Source organism: Fulvia fulva, chromosome 10 (genome assembly GCF_020509005.1).
Source record: "Fulvia fulva chromosome 10, complete sequence".
Classification (NCBI taxonomy): Eukaryota; Fungi; Ascomycota; class Dothideomycetes; order Mycosphaerellales; family Mycosphaerellaceae; genus Fulvia; species Fulvia fulva.
Window position 1 is genome coordinate 1,811,060 of NC_063021.1, and position 16,228 is coordinate 1,827,287.

A 16,228-nucleotide genomic window follows, 5' to 3' on the forward strand; every position below is an offset into this window, starting at 1 on the left:
TAAGGAAGACCTAGGCTTTTTCCTACTTAGCGGGAGTAGTAGGAGTAGGCTCGATAGCGCCGATAGCGCCGCGAACCGGGTTACGGGCGTTACGGGTAGCGAGCTACGGATAGTTAACTACGATATAGCCTAGACCGCTATAGTAGGTATAGAGTCCGGCCTAGCGACGGCGAAGCTTCTCTTCGGGAGTAAGCTTACCGTTAACGAGGCCCTAGACTCGAGGGACGGCGGCACTAGCGCTAAGATCTATAGCATTACCTATAGAGACGGGAGGGAGAGCCGTAGGAGCGGCGGCGCCTAGTAGAGTAGCGAAGTAGCTTCCGGGACTACGAGGCTAACGACCTTAAGAACGGGAAGCGAGGAGAGAGGCGGTATGTTTTATATTAGAGTCGAGGCGCTAGTAGGTTGTTACGGTCTGAAAGGTGGGAGAAGCTCATTTGTCAGACAAGCGAAGAACGAGGGGAGATCACTAGGCAGCCAGTGTATTGGAGTCACTTGGGTCACTCGTGAACGAGGTGACTCAGGGTCACTCGTGAACGAGGTGACTCAGGGTCACTTAGGTCACTCGTGAGCGAGGTGACCGCGCCAAGACATAGTACTATATAGACGACGCTCCTTTGCAAGTAGATAGGAGCCTCGTGCTCAACTCATTTTAAGTATACACCATATACTGTTTGGGACCACTACCTTCTCAACGAGTCAGAGACATCATTGCAAAGATCCAAGCCCGGTTGGGATAACGTACAGCGGTTCCTAACAACTTTGAGCACCACCACCAGGGCCCTTTGCATATGTCTGGGAGAGACGCTACCCGGAGTCCGTCAAGACAAGGAACGCCACAGTCAACTGGCATTACGGAACGAATGAGCGAAATGTCGATTACAGGAAGCAGCAAGAACAACAACGCTCCTATGAGTATGCTGAACTCACAGGACCACCACCGTGCACCTAAGGTGTCTACGCCGGAGACGTTCGACGGGACCAAGGACAAACTGGAGGCTTTTCAACTGCAGGTTCAGTTGTACCTTCACTTCAACGCACACCAGTTTCAAGGCGAGGCCGGCAAGGTCTTGTACGCCGCATCCTTCCTACGAGGAAAAGCAGCTAGAGGATTCCGACCATACCTCAAGGACTGGCTCCACAACCAGGGTGAGGGGGGGACACCGAAGACGGAAACTCGAAAAATTTTCCACGACTACGACGAGTTTGAGACGAAACTCGATGATCTATACGGGATACCGAATGAGGAGGTATACGCCGACCGACATATCCGACAACTTCGACAGACCACTTCTGTAGCGCTGTACGCCTCAGAATTCCAAGGATATGCCGCCGACCTAGAATGGAACGACGCAGCATTGCGATCGCAGTTCTACCTCGGGCTGAAGGACAACGTTAAAGCCGAACTATCCCGAAACGCCAGCGTTGTGACGCTAGGGGCGATGATCAAGGCAGCAAAGGAGATCGACGAAAGGCTCCAGGATTTGAGGTACGACCGACACGTACAGCCTGGATACCAGAGACCCGCCGCGAGCGGAAGAGGGGGCTTCAAGGCCAGAAGTCAGGACCCTAGTTACGGAGACCCAATGGAATTGGACGTAACGGATCGTAGGACAGGAAGGGGGCTGAAGAGCAAAGGTTCCACCTGCTACGTATGTGGCGAGCAAGGCCACTTTGCAAAAAACTGCAAGAAGAAGAATATGGTTAGCCGCGAGTTCAACGCAATGATTCGCGAAGAGAAGACATACCAGGAATGCGAGAACTTCTTCTCGAAATCTGCTTAGCAGAAACGACCTGACGACAAGGCATCAAACAGCGGCTTCTTGATTTGATGACCTAAGGACTAGAAGTCAACACAACGACACGGATAAACGACTACTGGAACACGACTTACGAAGGCGCCTCGGGAGGAGGATCAGAACAAAAACCAGACCAGGAGAAAGGGGACGCTACACCGACGCTTTGGAGGCTCTTCTCCAGCTCGGATGCGGACAGGTGGACGACCCGAGTATCGTCTCCCTCGGCGGCGAGCTCACGATCCAAGCAACGGAGTTTTTCTTCTTCACGGGCACGGTTCTGCTCGAGTACTTGGCGCTTCCTGGTGAGGATCGCCCGGACCTGCTCCAGTTGCTGCAGGAGCGATTCCTGTTGTTGCTCCGCCAGCTCGATTTCTCTTTTTATGGATGCTTCGGTCCGATCTATGGCGGCCCACGACGTACGGACACAGGCGCGACCTCTACGGACACACTCGGAACACCGCGAGTCGGAGCCAGGCATGACGAAACACAGACGCAACTTCGAACAACAGTTCTCGCAGGGGGACTCGGCCAGGTGATTCTGTCGCTCGATGCGGGAGGCACGAAGTTCGCGTTTCTGTGACGAGGAGGAAGACATTTTGGACAAGCTGAGGAATGAAAATGATGGGACATTCGCTTATATCATCATGACACGTGATCGTTGGGACACCGATCCTGGGGAGGGGGATGGTGTTACGGTCTGAAAGGTGGGAGAAGCTCATTTGTCAGACAAGCGAAGAACGAGGGGAGATCACTAGGCAGCCAGTGTATTGGAGTCACTTGGGTCACTCGTGAACGAGGTGACTCAGGGTCACTCGTGAACGAGGTGACTCAGGGTCACTTAGGTCACTCGTGAGCGAGGTGACCGCGCCAAGACATAGTACTATATAGACGACGCTCCTTTGCAAGTAGATAGGAGCCTCGTGCTCAACTCATTTTAAGTATACACCATATACTGTTTGGGACCACTACCTTCTCAACGAGTCAGAGACATCATTGCAAAGATCTAAGCCCGGTTAGGATAACGTACAGCGGTTCCTAACATAGGTCTCGACGAGCTTACGGAAGCTTATAGTACCGACGTCCTTATCCTTAAGGGCTCAAAGAAGCTCTACTAATAAGCTACGGCGGAGAGTACTCTTCTTAGTCTCTTCGTTATAGCCGGTGAACCCAATGTCGCGGTTAAAGGCCGCGAGGTACTCGGCGAAGCTCTTGTTCTTCTAGAGGAGGTTATAGATAGCGTTCTAGGCGGTAGCTCTACGGTCTAGATTACTAAAGGTAGTACGGAGGTCCTATATTAAGGTGAGGACGTCCGGGTAGCCGATAGTCTACGTAGCGTTATCGATATAGTGTTATACCTAAGCCGCGGCGTCTCCCCGAAGGAGGGAGAAGACGTACGTGACCTTGTCCTTCTCTTACGGAAAGTAGTCGGTATTAGCTAATAGCTTAATAGTAAGCTATATCTTAAATGCCTCGAACTTACTCTTATTACCGTCGAACTCGTCTAGGTCGTTAACCTTCTTAGAGAAGTACTAGCGGCGGTTATCGTCGGCGTGCGGTACGAGGTTCTAGAAGGTGTTTATAATACCTTAAAGGTATATTACTTAGTTATTTACTTACTCGACCTACTAGGCAGTCTCGCGGAAAGAGGAGACGGTACGGTTAATAAGAGCGTAGGCGGTGTCGGGGTTAGCGTTTGCCTAGGCACCGAAGGTAGCGGCGTTCGAGAAGGGGATGTTAGCCTACTTACTAAAGTAGAATAGAGTATCTTAGTTATCGAGGTTAACACCTTTATCGGTAGCGTAGTTACCTATAAGGAAAACTCGAGTGGTTGACGGTTTGTTGGTCTTTCGTGATGTTAGGGCGGGAGCCTGGCCTATAAGATATAAGAGTAAAAGCGAGAATGTAGGTACGAAGTATAGATATAAAGGGTATAGTATAATTGCTATATAAAACGAAAGACGAAGAAAGCAAGAGAGGCCTAGGGAAGGCCGGATACTTATACGCGACCCTCGCGAGTGCGTGTCCCCGCATCAATAGGGCTAACCTATACGAAGCCGCGCTTAGTAGCTTTGCTTAAAACCTTATTCTAACCTGCCCTACGTTCCGAGTCTTCTACGTACTTCTTCTAGGGTCTAGCGTAGTCGCGGGTACTCGCGGGAGTGCCGTGAGTCACATAGCCACGAGCCGAAGTGAATCTGTCAAGGTTTAGTGGAGTGGTGAATTTGGAGGGCTGGGTCCCGTAGTGAATGTTACGGGGCATATGATTCTTGGCGCTTATATACCAAGCTAGACTTTCACTTCTTGACGACTTCTGAGCACTCTGAGGCTCTTCTGTCCCCACCTTCTGTACATTCTGTGGGGAGACCATGACATAGTATGGCTCGCTCGGTAGTGAAGCACGTTAGTATTAATAGTAGTATCGTAATTAAGGTTTTTTGCCTAAAAGTAGATCTATAGGCGCTAAACAACGCTAACCTATACGCACGGCTATGTACGGATACTAACTATAATTATTGGTTGATTATACTTTAGCGTTGGTCTACCACTGATTTATCTGACATGAGCAGGCAAAAGTCTATCGGTACGTACCATACCGAGGAATACGATTACATCAGTATCCTGCTTCATCACTGAGATGCGGCACTGGGTACAGCGTCTTCGAGCAGCCGAGTTACATCTTAGATCCCGGCGGACCGATCATCCTGGCAAAATCCAGGTGTAGAGCCAATGTGCCGACATCGATCTGGCGGCAGCAAAAAGCGCACTTTACTCGGCTGCATGAAGACGCTGTATTTGTTGGCAGTCGTAAGGGCCTGGATCGCGTGAACAGGTCTGCCATGACCTCCATGGGCATGTATGGACTCAGCACGAGCTCCCGAAATGACAGTTTCCTAGAAGTCCGGGATCTGGCGGCAGCATTCTCTTCTTGTCCCGGCGATTAGTCAAAAGTCATTCGACGGTGGGCATTGCTGAGGAATAAGTGATCATGGCAACAGTCGGTGTTGTCGTATCCAGAGGCATATCCTGGCAAGCGTGGTTAATTCGTGGCAGCCCTGTCGGGAGTCGGAAGACAAAGGCAGATCGGGAATGACTAGGCTGCGCAAGGCCTGAGAACAGGGCCGCTCAGAACGGTCAGTAATATGAACCGTCAGCCGCGCCCTACTCCGCCCAGTGTCTGTTGCTCCAGATTTGTTGATGTTGCTGTATTGTCGTCGAAAGCATGAGATGGTCGTGCTGCAGGCGTAGCAGGAGCAGCTTCTTATATGGCGGCGTGTCACCACTCGTTCTTATCGCTCAGAGTGATACAGCATCATATTCACAGGTCAATGACATGATACTTGTGCTCTTGGCGCCTGGTCCAGTCAACGACTTGTGTTGATGAACGTCGAAGGAAGATGGCACCGATGCCAAGTGTCGAAGATGCTCGGCCGAACTGGCCGACAGCCGAAGCCACAGCTTCATCCCTTTGCCCCTCTTGACTCGGCCTATCTTTCTCACCTACCTAGGTACAACCCGAGGTGCTTTCTACGCGCAGGATCATTGTTTAGAAAGGTACATGTAGGTTTCCATCACTCTCTCCAACACTCTCCCACCAATCCCATCTACATCCATCCCCACAACACCATGTCGAACGCACCACCCCTCCCCACCGCCGGCGGCAAGCCACGCCTCCCCGCCAGCCAACGACTCCCCTCCATCGCCGAGCCCTTCGTCAGCGCCCGCGCCCGCAAGCACCTCGACACCATCGAGAAGTGGGTAGACGAAGAATGCATTCCCGCCGATGCAGTCTATGCCGCGCAGCTTGGCCACGGTGATGGTCGTTGGGAGGGGCACCCATCCATTCTCGACGATACCAAGCAACGGGCCCGCGAGCTCGGCCTTTGGAACATGTTCCTTCCCAAGAACCACTACTCCAACCTCGCCGAGTACGACACCTACGGTGGTGCCGGCGGCTTCACGAATGTGGAGTATGGGCTTATGGCAGAGCTGCTGGGAAGGAGTAAGTTGGCGAGTGAGGCGTGTAATTGTGCGGCGCCAGATACGGGTAATATGGAGGTCATTGCGAGGTACGGGACTGCTGAGCAGAAGCAGCAATGGCTGAGGCCGTTGTTGGCTGGGCAGATCAGGAGTGGCTTTCTTATGACGGAGCCGGACAAGGCGAGTAGTGATGGGAGCAATATCAGTTTGAGCATCAGGCAGGAGGGAAATGAGCTGGTTTTGAATGGGAGCAAGTGGTGGAGCTCAGGAGCTGGCGATGATAGGTGTAAGATCTTCATTGTGATGGGGCTGAGTGATCCGAATAGCCAGGATAGGTACAAGAGGCAGAGTATGGTGCTTGTGCCTTCAGATGCGAAGGGGTTGATTGTGCATCGTATGCTGAGGGTCTACGGATATGATGAGTATGTTAAAGACCACCTGAGGGTACATACACTTCCTGCTTGCTGACCAGACACAGTGCACCCCATGGTCATGGCCACATCACATTCGACAACGTCCGCGTCCCTCTGTCCAACCTGCTCCTGGGTTTCGGACGAGGCAACGAGATCATGCAAGGTCGTCTCGGTCCTGGCAGAATTCACCACGCCATGAGGTCCATCGGTTCAGCCGAGTACGCTCTCGAGTGGATGATCGCCCGCCTCAACGATGAGCGCAAGGTCCCCTTCGGCAAGCCTCTCCGCGAGCACGGTGTACTCCTCGAATGGGTTGCAAAGTCTCGTATCGAGATCGATGCAGCGCGTCTTGTAGTTTTGAACGCTGCCATCAAGATTGACAACGGTGATGCGAAGTCTGCCCTTGTCGAGATCGCAGAGGCGAAGGTGCTCGTGCCACAAACGGCTTGCACTGTTATAGATCGAGCAGTGCAGGCACATGGAGCTATGGGTGTATGTCAAGACACGCCATTGGCGAGCATGTGGGCCCACATCAGGACCATCCGTATTGCGGACGGGCCAGATGAGGTCCATCTCAACCAGATGGGACGAAGGGAGACGAGGGCGAGGGCACAGGAGTGCATCAACAGGATTCAGGACCAGAAAGAGCGGGCTGAAGCCTTGATGAAGAAGTATGGTGTTGATGATAAGCAACTGGGTGGCTCGAAAGTCCAGGGCTTCCAGACGAGGGCTAAGTTGTGATTATGAACACAAGTAGCAGCGCTATTGACGACGGGTAGTCCATGTCTGATCTTTGCCGTACAAGATCTTCGTGCGGCCTTCCATCGCGGCTTTTAACTTCTGCCTCGTTTGCTGGCATAGTTTTTCGGAAAAGAACGCCACACCGAGCTCCTGTGAAGTGTACCACGATGCCCTATCCATATTGCCGCTGCCAAAAACGATCGTGCTGTTGTCCACGATCATTAGCTTGAGGTGTGATTGAACAGGCTCAGCCATAAGATTAGCGTTCCTTTCTGGCTCTCGTCGTGGTTTGTAGTACGAGATCTCAAGACGTCCAAGAGTGGCAAGACCTGACTCCTCGTCCAAGGGCTGGTATAACAATCGTTCATGTTCTTTAGTGAGGGCCTTCATGCATCTGTCAGTTGTTGTTCCCGCGGTCACTAGCTGCTCGAGTATCATGAGCCTTTCGCTGGTGGTGATCTTCACATCAATGCCTCTCTTCAAAGCATGTAGCAGAGCATCCAGCACTGGCGGTGCAGTGACATTGGGTGTCTGCAGGAAGATCTCTTGTTTTGCGGTGGCGAACAGCTCCAGCAGCTGCACATTCAGTGGCGTCTCTGGAGGCGGTGCGCATTGCTGGAGTGGTAGTCGCCAGTTGGGATTGCGATTATGCCAGGAAGGCAGAAACTTGCATGTTATGTCGGTCATGCGTATCGATGGCTCTGCCCCATCACCAACGTCCTCCACATTCAGAGCAAATGTTTGAGATGCAGCCGACTCCACTGCTGGCCGGTTCTCGCCATCATTCGCCCACTGCTCTCGCCAGAATCTCTGGAATTCCTCTACGAGAGGTCCACTCATCTCAACGCACCCCTCAAACCAATCCTCCCACGACACATTACAGCTGGGCAGAAACACACGCCTGCCATCCACAATCACAAACTTCGGATGCCATACACTCAACGGCAGGAAGAAGATACTCTTCACCTCCAAATCAAGACCGCCCAGATCTTCCCTCGATGGCAACCATAACTTCTTGCTCCATTGTGATGCGTCGTAAGTATGGCCGGCCGGCGATGAAGTGGAAAGTAATTTTTGGAAAAGAGAGCCGGAGGAGAAGCCTATTCGGACTTTGATCTTTTTCTGATATCGCAAGGCGTTACTGCTGAGTCTGAGGAGGCTTTCGTTCAGGGCATCGAGTGTTTGTGAGCGGGCCCAGAAGCAGGTTATGAGGATGACTTCGTCTTGGGCGGCTTCGATTGCTGGGAGGATGGTGTGTTTGTAGATGTCGTAGCCGGTGCCGAACGTCACGTTGTGGATATTCGCTTGGGCTTGGTGGTCCGACATGGAGGCTTTGCGGACATGTGTGAGTGTATGGATGGAGATGGTACTGACGGTTGGACATGTGGTGAGAAACAGCAGGCGCCGATCACGTTCCAGCCACGTTCTAGTACGCAACGTGTTTACCTTGGTATTATATTCGCGATGTAGCGAAAGTACTTACTCCTGATGGTGAGCCAGTCTCCTCCGCCGTAGCTGTCTACAACGAAGATCAATGTTCCAGGTCAAGGACAAGAACGGGAGGAATCGCCTGTCACCCATCACGGCACCAATTTCCCGCCTGATGCTTGATTATGGATGCCTGACCTCGTCGTCGAGGACTTCCCTCTTTCAAAGCATCATCCCGCCTCACACGCATCAACAACATCTCTTGCCCTCTTGCCTCATGGTGACGGTTCTTGGGGCTGATGGTGGCGGAACAGGTCCTGACAGGCACTGCTAGACACCGGACATGCAGCTCGAACGCCGAAGGAGCCAAGCCACGCTGTCCACCTCTTCCACGTCCACGTCATCTTTCGGACACAACAGGCATCACGACACCGCAGCATGTTTGGAGGAACAGACGCTCCACCGCACCAACACACCGACGCAGAGCTTACGACGTCGATGGCTTCTGGAAACACCTGGGCCTTTCCTTCCCTGTGTCATGAGCTAGACCAAGGACGGCAGAGCTCACAGTCCACAGCGATGGCCACTGCCAATAGTCATACCACGCGCCGACGTCTATAGCTCGACCATGCCTCCAGCTCTTTCAGCTCCTAACATAGTCGCGGATCAGGATTGAGCATATGGCGGAACCTTCCACATTCACGTTGCCGGAGGATGGCGGCCGCGTCAAAGCGATAGTCGTCGACAGCACTTCCCCAAGCACCCAGCAACCAACACTGCCGCTCCATCGCGCCATTGAGAATTTCGCAGGCCAGATATCGCCGGGCCTGCTCGATCAAAACGATCTTCGCGTCAAAGACAAACCCGGACGAACTCCATTAGCTATCGCTGCAACTCACGGCCATACCGAGATTGTGCGGCAATTACTCTCCCATGGTGCAGACGTCAACTGCCAAGACAAGGACGGCCTTACACCACTTTATGTCGCTGCGCGAGACAAGAAGACTGACACTGTACGCGCTCTGCTTGCCGTCGAGGGCATTCGACCGGACCTCCCAGACAAGCAAGGTGCCACGCCTCTTCACGTTGCGTCCCGGAGTGGCCATGCGGACATTGTGCAGCTTCTGATCGGGAACAAGCTCGTCGACCCAGACTCTAAGGATCAAGGTCTGGCTTCTCCGTTGCATCGGGCCTGCCGTAAAGGCCACGCTGAGGTAGCGTCGATCCTTCTTGCCACCAACAAGGTCGATGTCAACGCCAAAGACAAATATGGCGACACACCACTCTATTGTGCCGCCTCTCACGGCGCCGCTGAGATCATGAAAGCATTACTGGCTAACGGAAGCATCGATGCGAATTCTAAAAGTAAGGACGGTGCTACTGCACTACACGGTGCCGCCCATTTTGGACACGTCGAGGTTGTTCGTCAGCTACTGTCTATCGCCGATCTGGACCTGGACACGAAGGATGACGACGGAGATACTGCACTGTACACAGCAGCAGAGCACGGTCAAGAGGGGGTTGTTCAGCTACTATGCTCATCGAACAGAGCTGATCTGAATCCGCAAAGTGCCGACGGGGAGACGCCTCTGCATGTAGCAGCTAGGGAAGGTCACAAGGAAGTCGTGCGAGCCTTGCTAGCATTCCCAGGTGTTCAGAAACTACTGATAGACAACAGCGGTAAGACGCCTTTGGATCATGCGACGCAAGGTGGTCACCAGGACATTGAGCATTTGCTCACGAAGTGATAACAAAGCCCGATATTGATAGGTCAAAGTACTTTTTAATGTGGATGAAGTCGCCTCATACATCGCTTTGAATCTCGAGCCTGTCAGATCTAGGAGCGCCCGCGGCTTACCAATCTCGCAGATACGGCCATGATTCAGTATCACGACTTTATCATAATCCAGCACAGCGTCAAGTCTGTGCGCTATCGCTAGTACTGTACAGCCGGCAAATTCTTCATCGAGAACGCTCTGCATCAGCTCTTCCGTCGCATTGTCGACACTGCGGGAAATAGTTAGCAAATTTTCACCACGAATCTCTCTTGTGACACTCACCTGCTTGTGACCTCCTGGAGTAGCGGTTGACCGTATCGCGGGGCCAACGATCGCAACCCTACCGATCAGGCTGCGTGTTGACGGAGAGACTTCGATCGAGGATTTTCTTGCTGGCGTTCAGCTGCAGGCATCCGAGATGATCGCTTTCGAGCAGACGGGACTCCAGAACATCCGCCGTCTGAGCGCCGAGGCGTCACAAGCCTGCAATTTCCAGTCGCTGCTCGTGGTGCAGCCAGGCACGACCACCAGTTCTCCTCATGAGGACCACATCTTCCTGACCCAAGGCCGTGATGCAGAGGAGGATGACCTCTTCTCTGCCTTTGACACCTATGCGATGACGCTGGTGTGCTACGTGCAGCCTCAAGCGGTGCGACTGCGTATCAGTTATGATGCACAGGTCACGAGCATTTGGCAGATGCAGCGGATGGCTAACCATTTCAAGCACGTCTTGGCTCGTTTATGTACAGTGAGCGGCCTTCGACACATATGCGCTTAACCTCATCTGCGGGATAGAGGCAACAGGAGTGCAGCCCAACATGAGCTTCGACTCTGCTGTCTTCAAAAGTTCGCAGGCAGATCGGGCAGTCAAGCGATTCGAGTATGTTGCTGCCCTTTTATGTGGACCAGAGAACATGTCCTCCACTCTCTTGTCGCTTGCGACAGCAAGCTTCGAAGATCTTGCGCAAATATGGTCTTGGAATGCAACAGTTCCCGAAGCGGTAGACTCTCGAATTCACGATATTCTGCTGCCATCTATCCGATCTCGACCTGAGGCAGTCGCAATTCAGGCTTGGGATGGCAATGTCACGTACGCGCAGCTAGTGCAGGATGTGCGGTCGATCCGGCCCAACCAGAAGATAGGCTGCGGCACATCATCGAGATCACCGCCCCGAAGGTGATTCTCTGCAGCGCAGCACAAGCAGGTGTGGCCCAGACTCTAGCATCGGACGACGTAGGCATTTTCGTTGTCAGCGAGGCATCCTTGGGTGCCCTGGACTTTACTGTACACCCCTCGATGTCGAGCTGCCGCATGGCAGCGCAGAAGACCTACTATATGTTCTATATTCACTTCAGGCACAACGGGCAAGCCCAAGGCTGGGCAGGTCACACATCGCAACTTTTTTAGTGCTATGCGACATCAAACTGCCTACTATGGGTTCGACGAGAGCTCACGCGTTTTCGATTTTGCCTCAGCCAGCTTCGATGTAGGCTGGACAAATCCAATATACACCTTTGCTGCCGGGGCTTGCTTGCTGGTGCCAAGTGAAGAGCAGCGCAAGAACGATTTTGCGGCCACTATGGAGAGCATGGGCACAACACACGTTGATCTAACGCCGTGGGCAGCAAGTGTGCTCCCTCTAAGTACCATTGCCAACCTGCGTACTCTACTTCTTGAGGGGGAAAAAGTGCGCTTGCCAGATGTTCTTCGCTGGAGCGAACACGCACGGGTCGTGAATTTCTACGGTCCAAGCGAGTGTACTCCGAACTCGACAGTGGCGACGTACACGGGCACAAATACTGCATGCTTCGGCTATCTTACCTCCGGCCGAGATGCACCAATTCGTGGCCTCAACGATTCAGTGGGTGCTTATACCAACGTTCTCATCTGCCAGCTAGACTCTTTGTGGGCCAAAGAGCCGCACGAACTTGTCCAGGAAGTGTTGCGGCAGATGCTAGAGGACACGGACTTCCAGCATTGCCCACTCGCAAACATCCAACAAGCACTAGACCTAGCTCCTGGGCAGCAGCTCTATAACAGCTTGTTGAGTATCCAGAGACTCGAAAGCCCACAAAGCAGCTCTGGCAAAACGCCCTGCCTAACTTTCACAGCGATTGATGGACAGGATCCTACGGAGGTAAGCGCTCATCCCAGTAAGCAACTGCAGATACACAATGCTGACTAGACATTCAGTACGATATTGCGCCCAGCGTTGGCCTCGGTGATAACCATTCGTCAGTTGTCCTTGATGTCAGACCATCCCTTCGCGACTCTGCAACAAGCCGATCGCATACTCTCGGTGTTCCAGTCGATGCTCGGAAAGATTGTTGACAACAAATCCGCCCGTCAAAAGCCATCAGCTCAAGCTCGTGAGATCTGTCGGACTGTGACAGCTGGGTCTAGCTCAGAGGATCTCATCGACATCTGGACCTGGAATGCAACGGCCCCTGCACCTGTGAGAACTTGCGTACACGACTTGATCGCCAACACTGTCAGCGAGCGCCCCAGCGCTATAGCAATATCTGCATGGGATGGAGAGCAAGTCACACTGTAGCATCTATGTGGGCAAATTCTAAGCTGACTCGCTGTGAAGCTGGAGCTATGGTGAGCTCGACGTCCTGTCTACCATAGTCGCGAGACGCTTAGTCGTGCTCGGCGTCTCTGCGAACGTTGTGGTAACTTCTACCTGGAGATGTCCTTGCAAGCGCGATTGATGGGTTACTACAGCCATGGAACTTGCTCACTTCAGCCGTCAAAGATATCTTCCCGACCACGGACGAGCAAGCTCGCTATGTCGCACTCACATACGCGGAGGCTCGCACCCTCCTGCTTCACCACACACTCGATGGCAGTGGTAGCCTAGCCATCGACAAGATCCAAGACGCTATCGCCCAGCTGGTGACCCGCTTCGATGCGCTACGGACCGTCTTCATACCGCATCGAAACAGCTTCCTGTAAGTCGTGCTCAGGTCGATGGAACTGCAGATCCCTGTAGTCGACGCTCGGGCTGGATAGACTCTTGATATGGCATCCGATCGCTTGGTCGAGACCGATGTGGCGGAAGCTCTCGCTTTCGGAACATGCCTCACAAGATTCAGCATCGTCCGCGGCCAAGATCAATACCGCATCGTCTGCCGCATCTCACACGCCCAACACGATGGAATGAGCATGGCCAATCTGTGGACAGCGTTCGAGGAGCTCTGCAGCGCAGCTGGTCCGACCAAACTTTCAGGCAACAAGCACAGCTTCCCTCTACATATGTATGCACTCGCGATGCTTGATAGGCCAGCCGCTATAGGATACTGGCAAGGACTCCTCAACAAGAGCTCTCCGGCAAGGCTACGACCACGCTCAACGTACCAGCTGAATTTCGATGAAGGTCCTTCCATAACAAGCACGATTCTGGAACAAAAAATGCCTTCGATTGACTACACTTTTGCGACAGTCCTCAAAGCCGCCTGGAGCACTGTTCTGGCCAAGTTCTGCAAGAATCCAGACATCATCTTCGGTACCCTAATCAACGGACGTTCCAGGGCGGAGGCCCAAGAGATCTTTGGACCCTGCATCAACATCATTATTGTCCGGATGACGATAGACAAAGACTGGAGCGTTCGGGATCTCCTTGCAGCGGTCAACGAGCAGAGCATCTCTAGCATGCCATTCGAAGACCTCGGCTCCAGGACTGTGATTCGCGAGTGTACGCAGTGGCCGAAGTGGTCATACTTCGGCTCTGTAGTGCGACACGATAACCTCGACAGCGAGCAGAGCGAGCAGCACCAGAGGAGGATGCATGATGGAGACTTGCCAGAGGATCCTTCTGTCCCGGATATTGACAGTGTGGAGGTCCATATCGTCTCGACGCCGAGTGGGAAGAACATCAGTCTTTCCGTCGGCTTCGCGGCGAACATCGTGTCAGAAGCTGTGGCGCATGAGATTGCTGAGGACTTGAGCTTGACCATCGTACGGTTCTACTCAGATATTGATGCACCCGTCGTGAGGGACGGACAAATGCCAACAACACCACCGATGCCGCCCACGGATAGTCACCACGGCAGTCCCCGGGAGGAGACGATCGGAGGGGGCGAGGTCGACGCAATGTATAAAGGCTCGATGGAGCTGACAATTGCGCTGGACTCTGCTTGGCGGACTGTCCTCGGCATAGAAAATGATCGAAAGCCCGTGGTCGCTGAGTCCTTCTTCGATCTTAGAGGTGACTTGATCGGTGCAAGTGCATTGTCTGCACACATGCAAGCTGCTGGCTACAGCTTACCGGTGGAGGACGTGATTAGACATCCTTGGTTCCACTCGCAAGTTGAGCTGCTGAGGAAGATGGAGTAAAGCCGTTAGGCCCAAAGAACTAGGTAGCATTTTCTTTGTTGGCATGTAGATAGTCACCCGCATGTCCTCTACCGCACACTTGATGCCCATGCACTCGTGCAAGTGCGCCCTCGTTACCTTATAGCATTCCGTGCTTGAGCGATTTTGAACAAGACCGAAGCTGCGAAATCCTTTGCCCGTCGATCTTGCGTCTGCGATCCGCGAACATCTACTATAGCTTCCATCAAGCTCAAGAGCGTGTGCTGAATCTCCAGCTTTTCGGAGAACAGGAGCGTGACCGGATCAAGAGTTCCAGCTGCGCACACGAAGCTATCTTTGCTCTGCGCATCACACAGAGTGTGGTCCGGACCAGGCTTGGCCTTTGTACGTGAGTCGCAATGAGCTCGTAGGCTGTTGGCGTCCCAGTTCTGAGACTGTCCCGTGGAGTTCTCTCGTCTCGTCGAATCCAGCAAGGTGGTAGCAGCGGACGTGCTTCCAGCAAGTGGTAATGCATGCCCAGCTAGGATGCGATCTTGATGACCATCATGTACCACTCCAAGCCGAGGCTTTTCTGTTGTTCTTGGTAGTCTCCTCATGCTGAGAGTATATGTGCTGTTCCTAGCTCATTTGGCTTTGACTTGTCCATCTGTGCTGTCGCTGACTTTCTGCAACTTCAAGTATTGCTCTTCCAATTGCCTCTGCATCTCAAAGTCCGCTCGTCGCTCCTGTTTGATGCGTTGTTGCTCCATATCGCGGATCACACCTGCGTGCATGGCCTGTGAAATGTGAGTGGAGATGCAGTGAAGATGCAGTGTTGAGTGCCTCACTGCTTGATCCAGCTTTTGCTGGCGATGCACGAGAAGCACGATGCCTATGGTGCCTACTGTCGTGGCTGCCAATGTCAACTTGGCAGCAGAAGACATGATGTACGAAAGTGGTGGAAGATGTCAAGGTGCAAGGTCTGGGCGAGGATGATGTCGATGAAGTTCAATCCCACCTGTTTCTGGCGCTATACCCAGTACCTTAGCTTCGACCTGGAGCTCACTATTACCCTGTACATACTCGCAGACTCCTCCTACCAACCGCAACGCACAGTCCAGAGAAGATGGTATGGATCGCAATTATATACTACATGACATGGGACATGCTGACTTCCTCACAGGCGGCGCAGAACTCAGCAGGCATCCAGACGTTGCTCGATGTATGCATCAATGACCACTGGCAGCTTGAGCACCACTAACAGTCGCCCTAGGCAGAGCGGGAAGCACAGAAGATTGTCCAGAAAGGTACGAAAGGGCACTATATGGCATCATAAGGAGCATACTGACGATGACATAGCCAGAGAATGTATGCCTTCCATCTACCACCCATACCCCAACCACCACTTCCCACCAGCTAACCCTCCCCGAGACCGAACAAAGCGAGTAAAGGACGCCCGATCAGAAGCGCAAAAAGAGATCGAAGAGTACCGGAATCAAAAGGAAGAGGAGTTCAAGGCGTTCGAGAAGCAGGTACGCAACACTACACGATGAACATCGCAGACAGAACAATCCTCCTCACACGAGAACAGCAAGGATCAGGTAACAAGAAAGCCGAAGATGACGCCGAGAAGGAGACACAAAAGTCGCTGGACGAGATCAAGCAGATTGGCAACAAGACGGGTCCAAAGGTGGTTGATGATTTGATCAAGGCGGTTATGGATGTCAAGCCTGTGGTGCCAGATCGCATTGAGCAACCTACTGCGTAAGAGGATATGAGGTGATGGGCGATAAT

General features: G+C 52.9%; 8 protein-coding genes across 8 annotated transcripts; 6 read left to right on the plus strand and 2 right to left on the minus strand.

Moving 5' to 3' along the window:
- Positions 1–5,423: 5,423 nt before the first annotated feature.
- CLAFUR5_12060 (Acyl-CoA dehydrogenase family member 11) lies at positions 5,424–6,931 on the plus strand (the record flags this gene model as incomplete). The annotated part of the gene is made up of 2 exons (XM_047911208.1): positions 5,424–6,199; positions 6,256–6,931. 2 exons carry the CDS (start codon positions 5,424–5,426, stop codon positions 6,929–6,931), a joined length of 1,452 nt encoding a protein of 483 aa, XP_047767467.1.
- Positions 6,932–6,952: 21 nt separating this feature from the next.
- On the minus strand, positions 6,953–8,257 carry CLAFUR5_12061 (uncharacterized protein; the record flags this gene model as incomplete). The annotated part of the gene is made up of 1 exon (XM_047911209.1): positions 6,953–8,257. The coding sequence occupies one exon, from the start codon at positions 8,255–8,257 to the stop codon at positions 6,953–6,955; it is 1,305 nt and encodes a 434-aa protein (XP_047767466.1).
- A 782-nt stretch (positions 8,258–9,039) lies between these two features.
- CLAFUR5_12062 (Death-associated protein kinase 1) lies at positions 9,040–10,107 on the plus strand (the record flags this gene model as incomplete). Its single annotated transcript, XM_047911210.1, has 1 exon — positions 9,040–10,107. The coding sequence occupies one exon, from the start codon at positions 9,040–9,042 to the stop codon at positions 10,105–10,107; it is 1,068 nt and encodes a 355-aa protein (XP_047767465.1).
- An 848-nt stretch (positions 10,108–10,955) lies between these two features.
- On the plus strand, positions 10,956–11,545 carry CLAFUR5_12063 (Nonribosomal peptide synthetase 30; the record flags this gene model as incomplete). The annotated part of the gene is given in 2 exon segments (XM_047911211.1): positions 10,956–11,314; positions 11,329–11,545. 2 exon segments carry the CDS (start codon positions 10,956–10,958, stop codon positions 11,543–11,545), a joined length of 576 nt encoding a protein of 191 aa, XP_047767464.1.
- A 172-nt stretch (positions 11,546–11,717) lies between these two features.
- CLAFUR5_12064 (Nonribosomal peptide synthetase 8) lies at positions 11,718–12,692 on the plus strand (the record flags this gene model as incomplete). The annotated part of the gene is made up of 2 exons (XM_047911212.1): positions 11,718–12,275; positions 12,378–12,692. The coding sequence occupies 2 exons, from the start codon at positions 11,718–11,720 to the stop codon at positions 12,690–12,692; spliced, it is 873 nt and encodes a 290-aa protein (XP_047767463.1).
- A 470-nt stretch (positions 12,693–13,162) lies between these two features.
- On the plus strand, positions 13,163–14,476 carry CLAFUR5_12065 (Nonribosomal peptide synthetase 1; the record flags this gene model as incomplete). The annotated part of the gene is made up of 1 exon (XM_047911213.1): positions 13,163–14,476. The coding sequence occupies one exon, from the start codon at positions 13,163–13,165 to the stop codon at positions 14,474–14,476; it is 1,314 nt and encodes a 437-aa protein (XP_047767462.1).
- A 602-nt stretch (positions 14,477–15,078) lies between these two features.
- CLAFUR5_12066 (uncharacterized protein) lies at positions 15,079–15,378 on the minus strand (the record flags this gene model as incomplete). Its single annotated transcript, XM_047911214.1, has 2 exons — positions 15,079–15,231; positions 15,283–15,378. The coding sequence occupies 2 exons, from the start codon at positions 15,376–15,378 to the stop codon at positions 15,079–15,081; spliced, it is 249 nt and encodes an 82-aa protein (XP_047767461.1).
- Positions 15,379–15,560: 182 nt separating this feature from the next.
- CLAFUR5_12067 (V-type proton ATPase subunit G) lies at positions 15,561–16,202 on the plus strand (the record flags this gene model as incomplete). The annotated part of the gene is made up of 6 exons (XM_047911215.1): positions 15,561–15,563; positions 15,618–15,656; positions 15,708–15,741; positions 15,794–15,802; positions 15,866–15,966; positions 16,026–16,202. 6 exons carry the CDS (start codon positions 15,561–15,563, stop codon positions 16,200–16,202), a joined length of 363 nt encoding a protein of 120 aa, XP_047767460.1.
- Between the last annotated feature and the right edge of the window lie 26 nt (positions 16,203–16,228).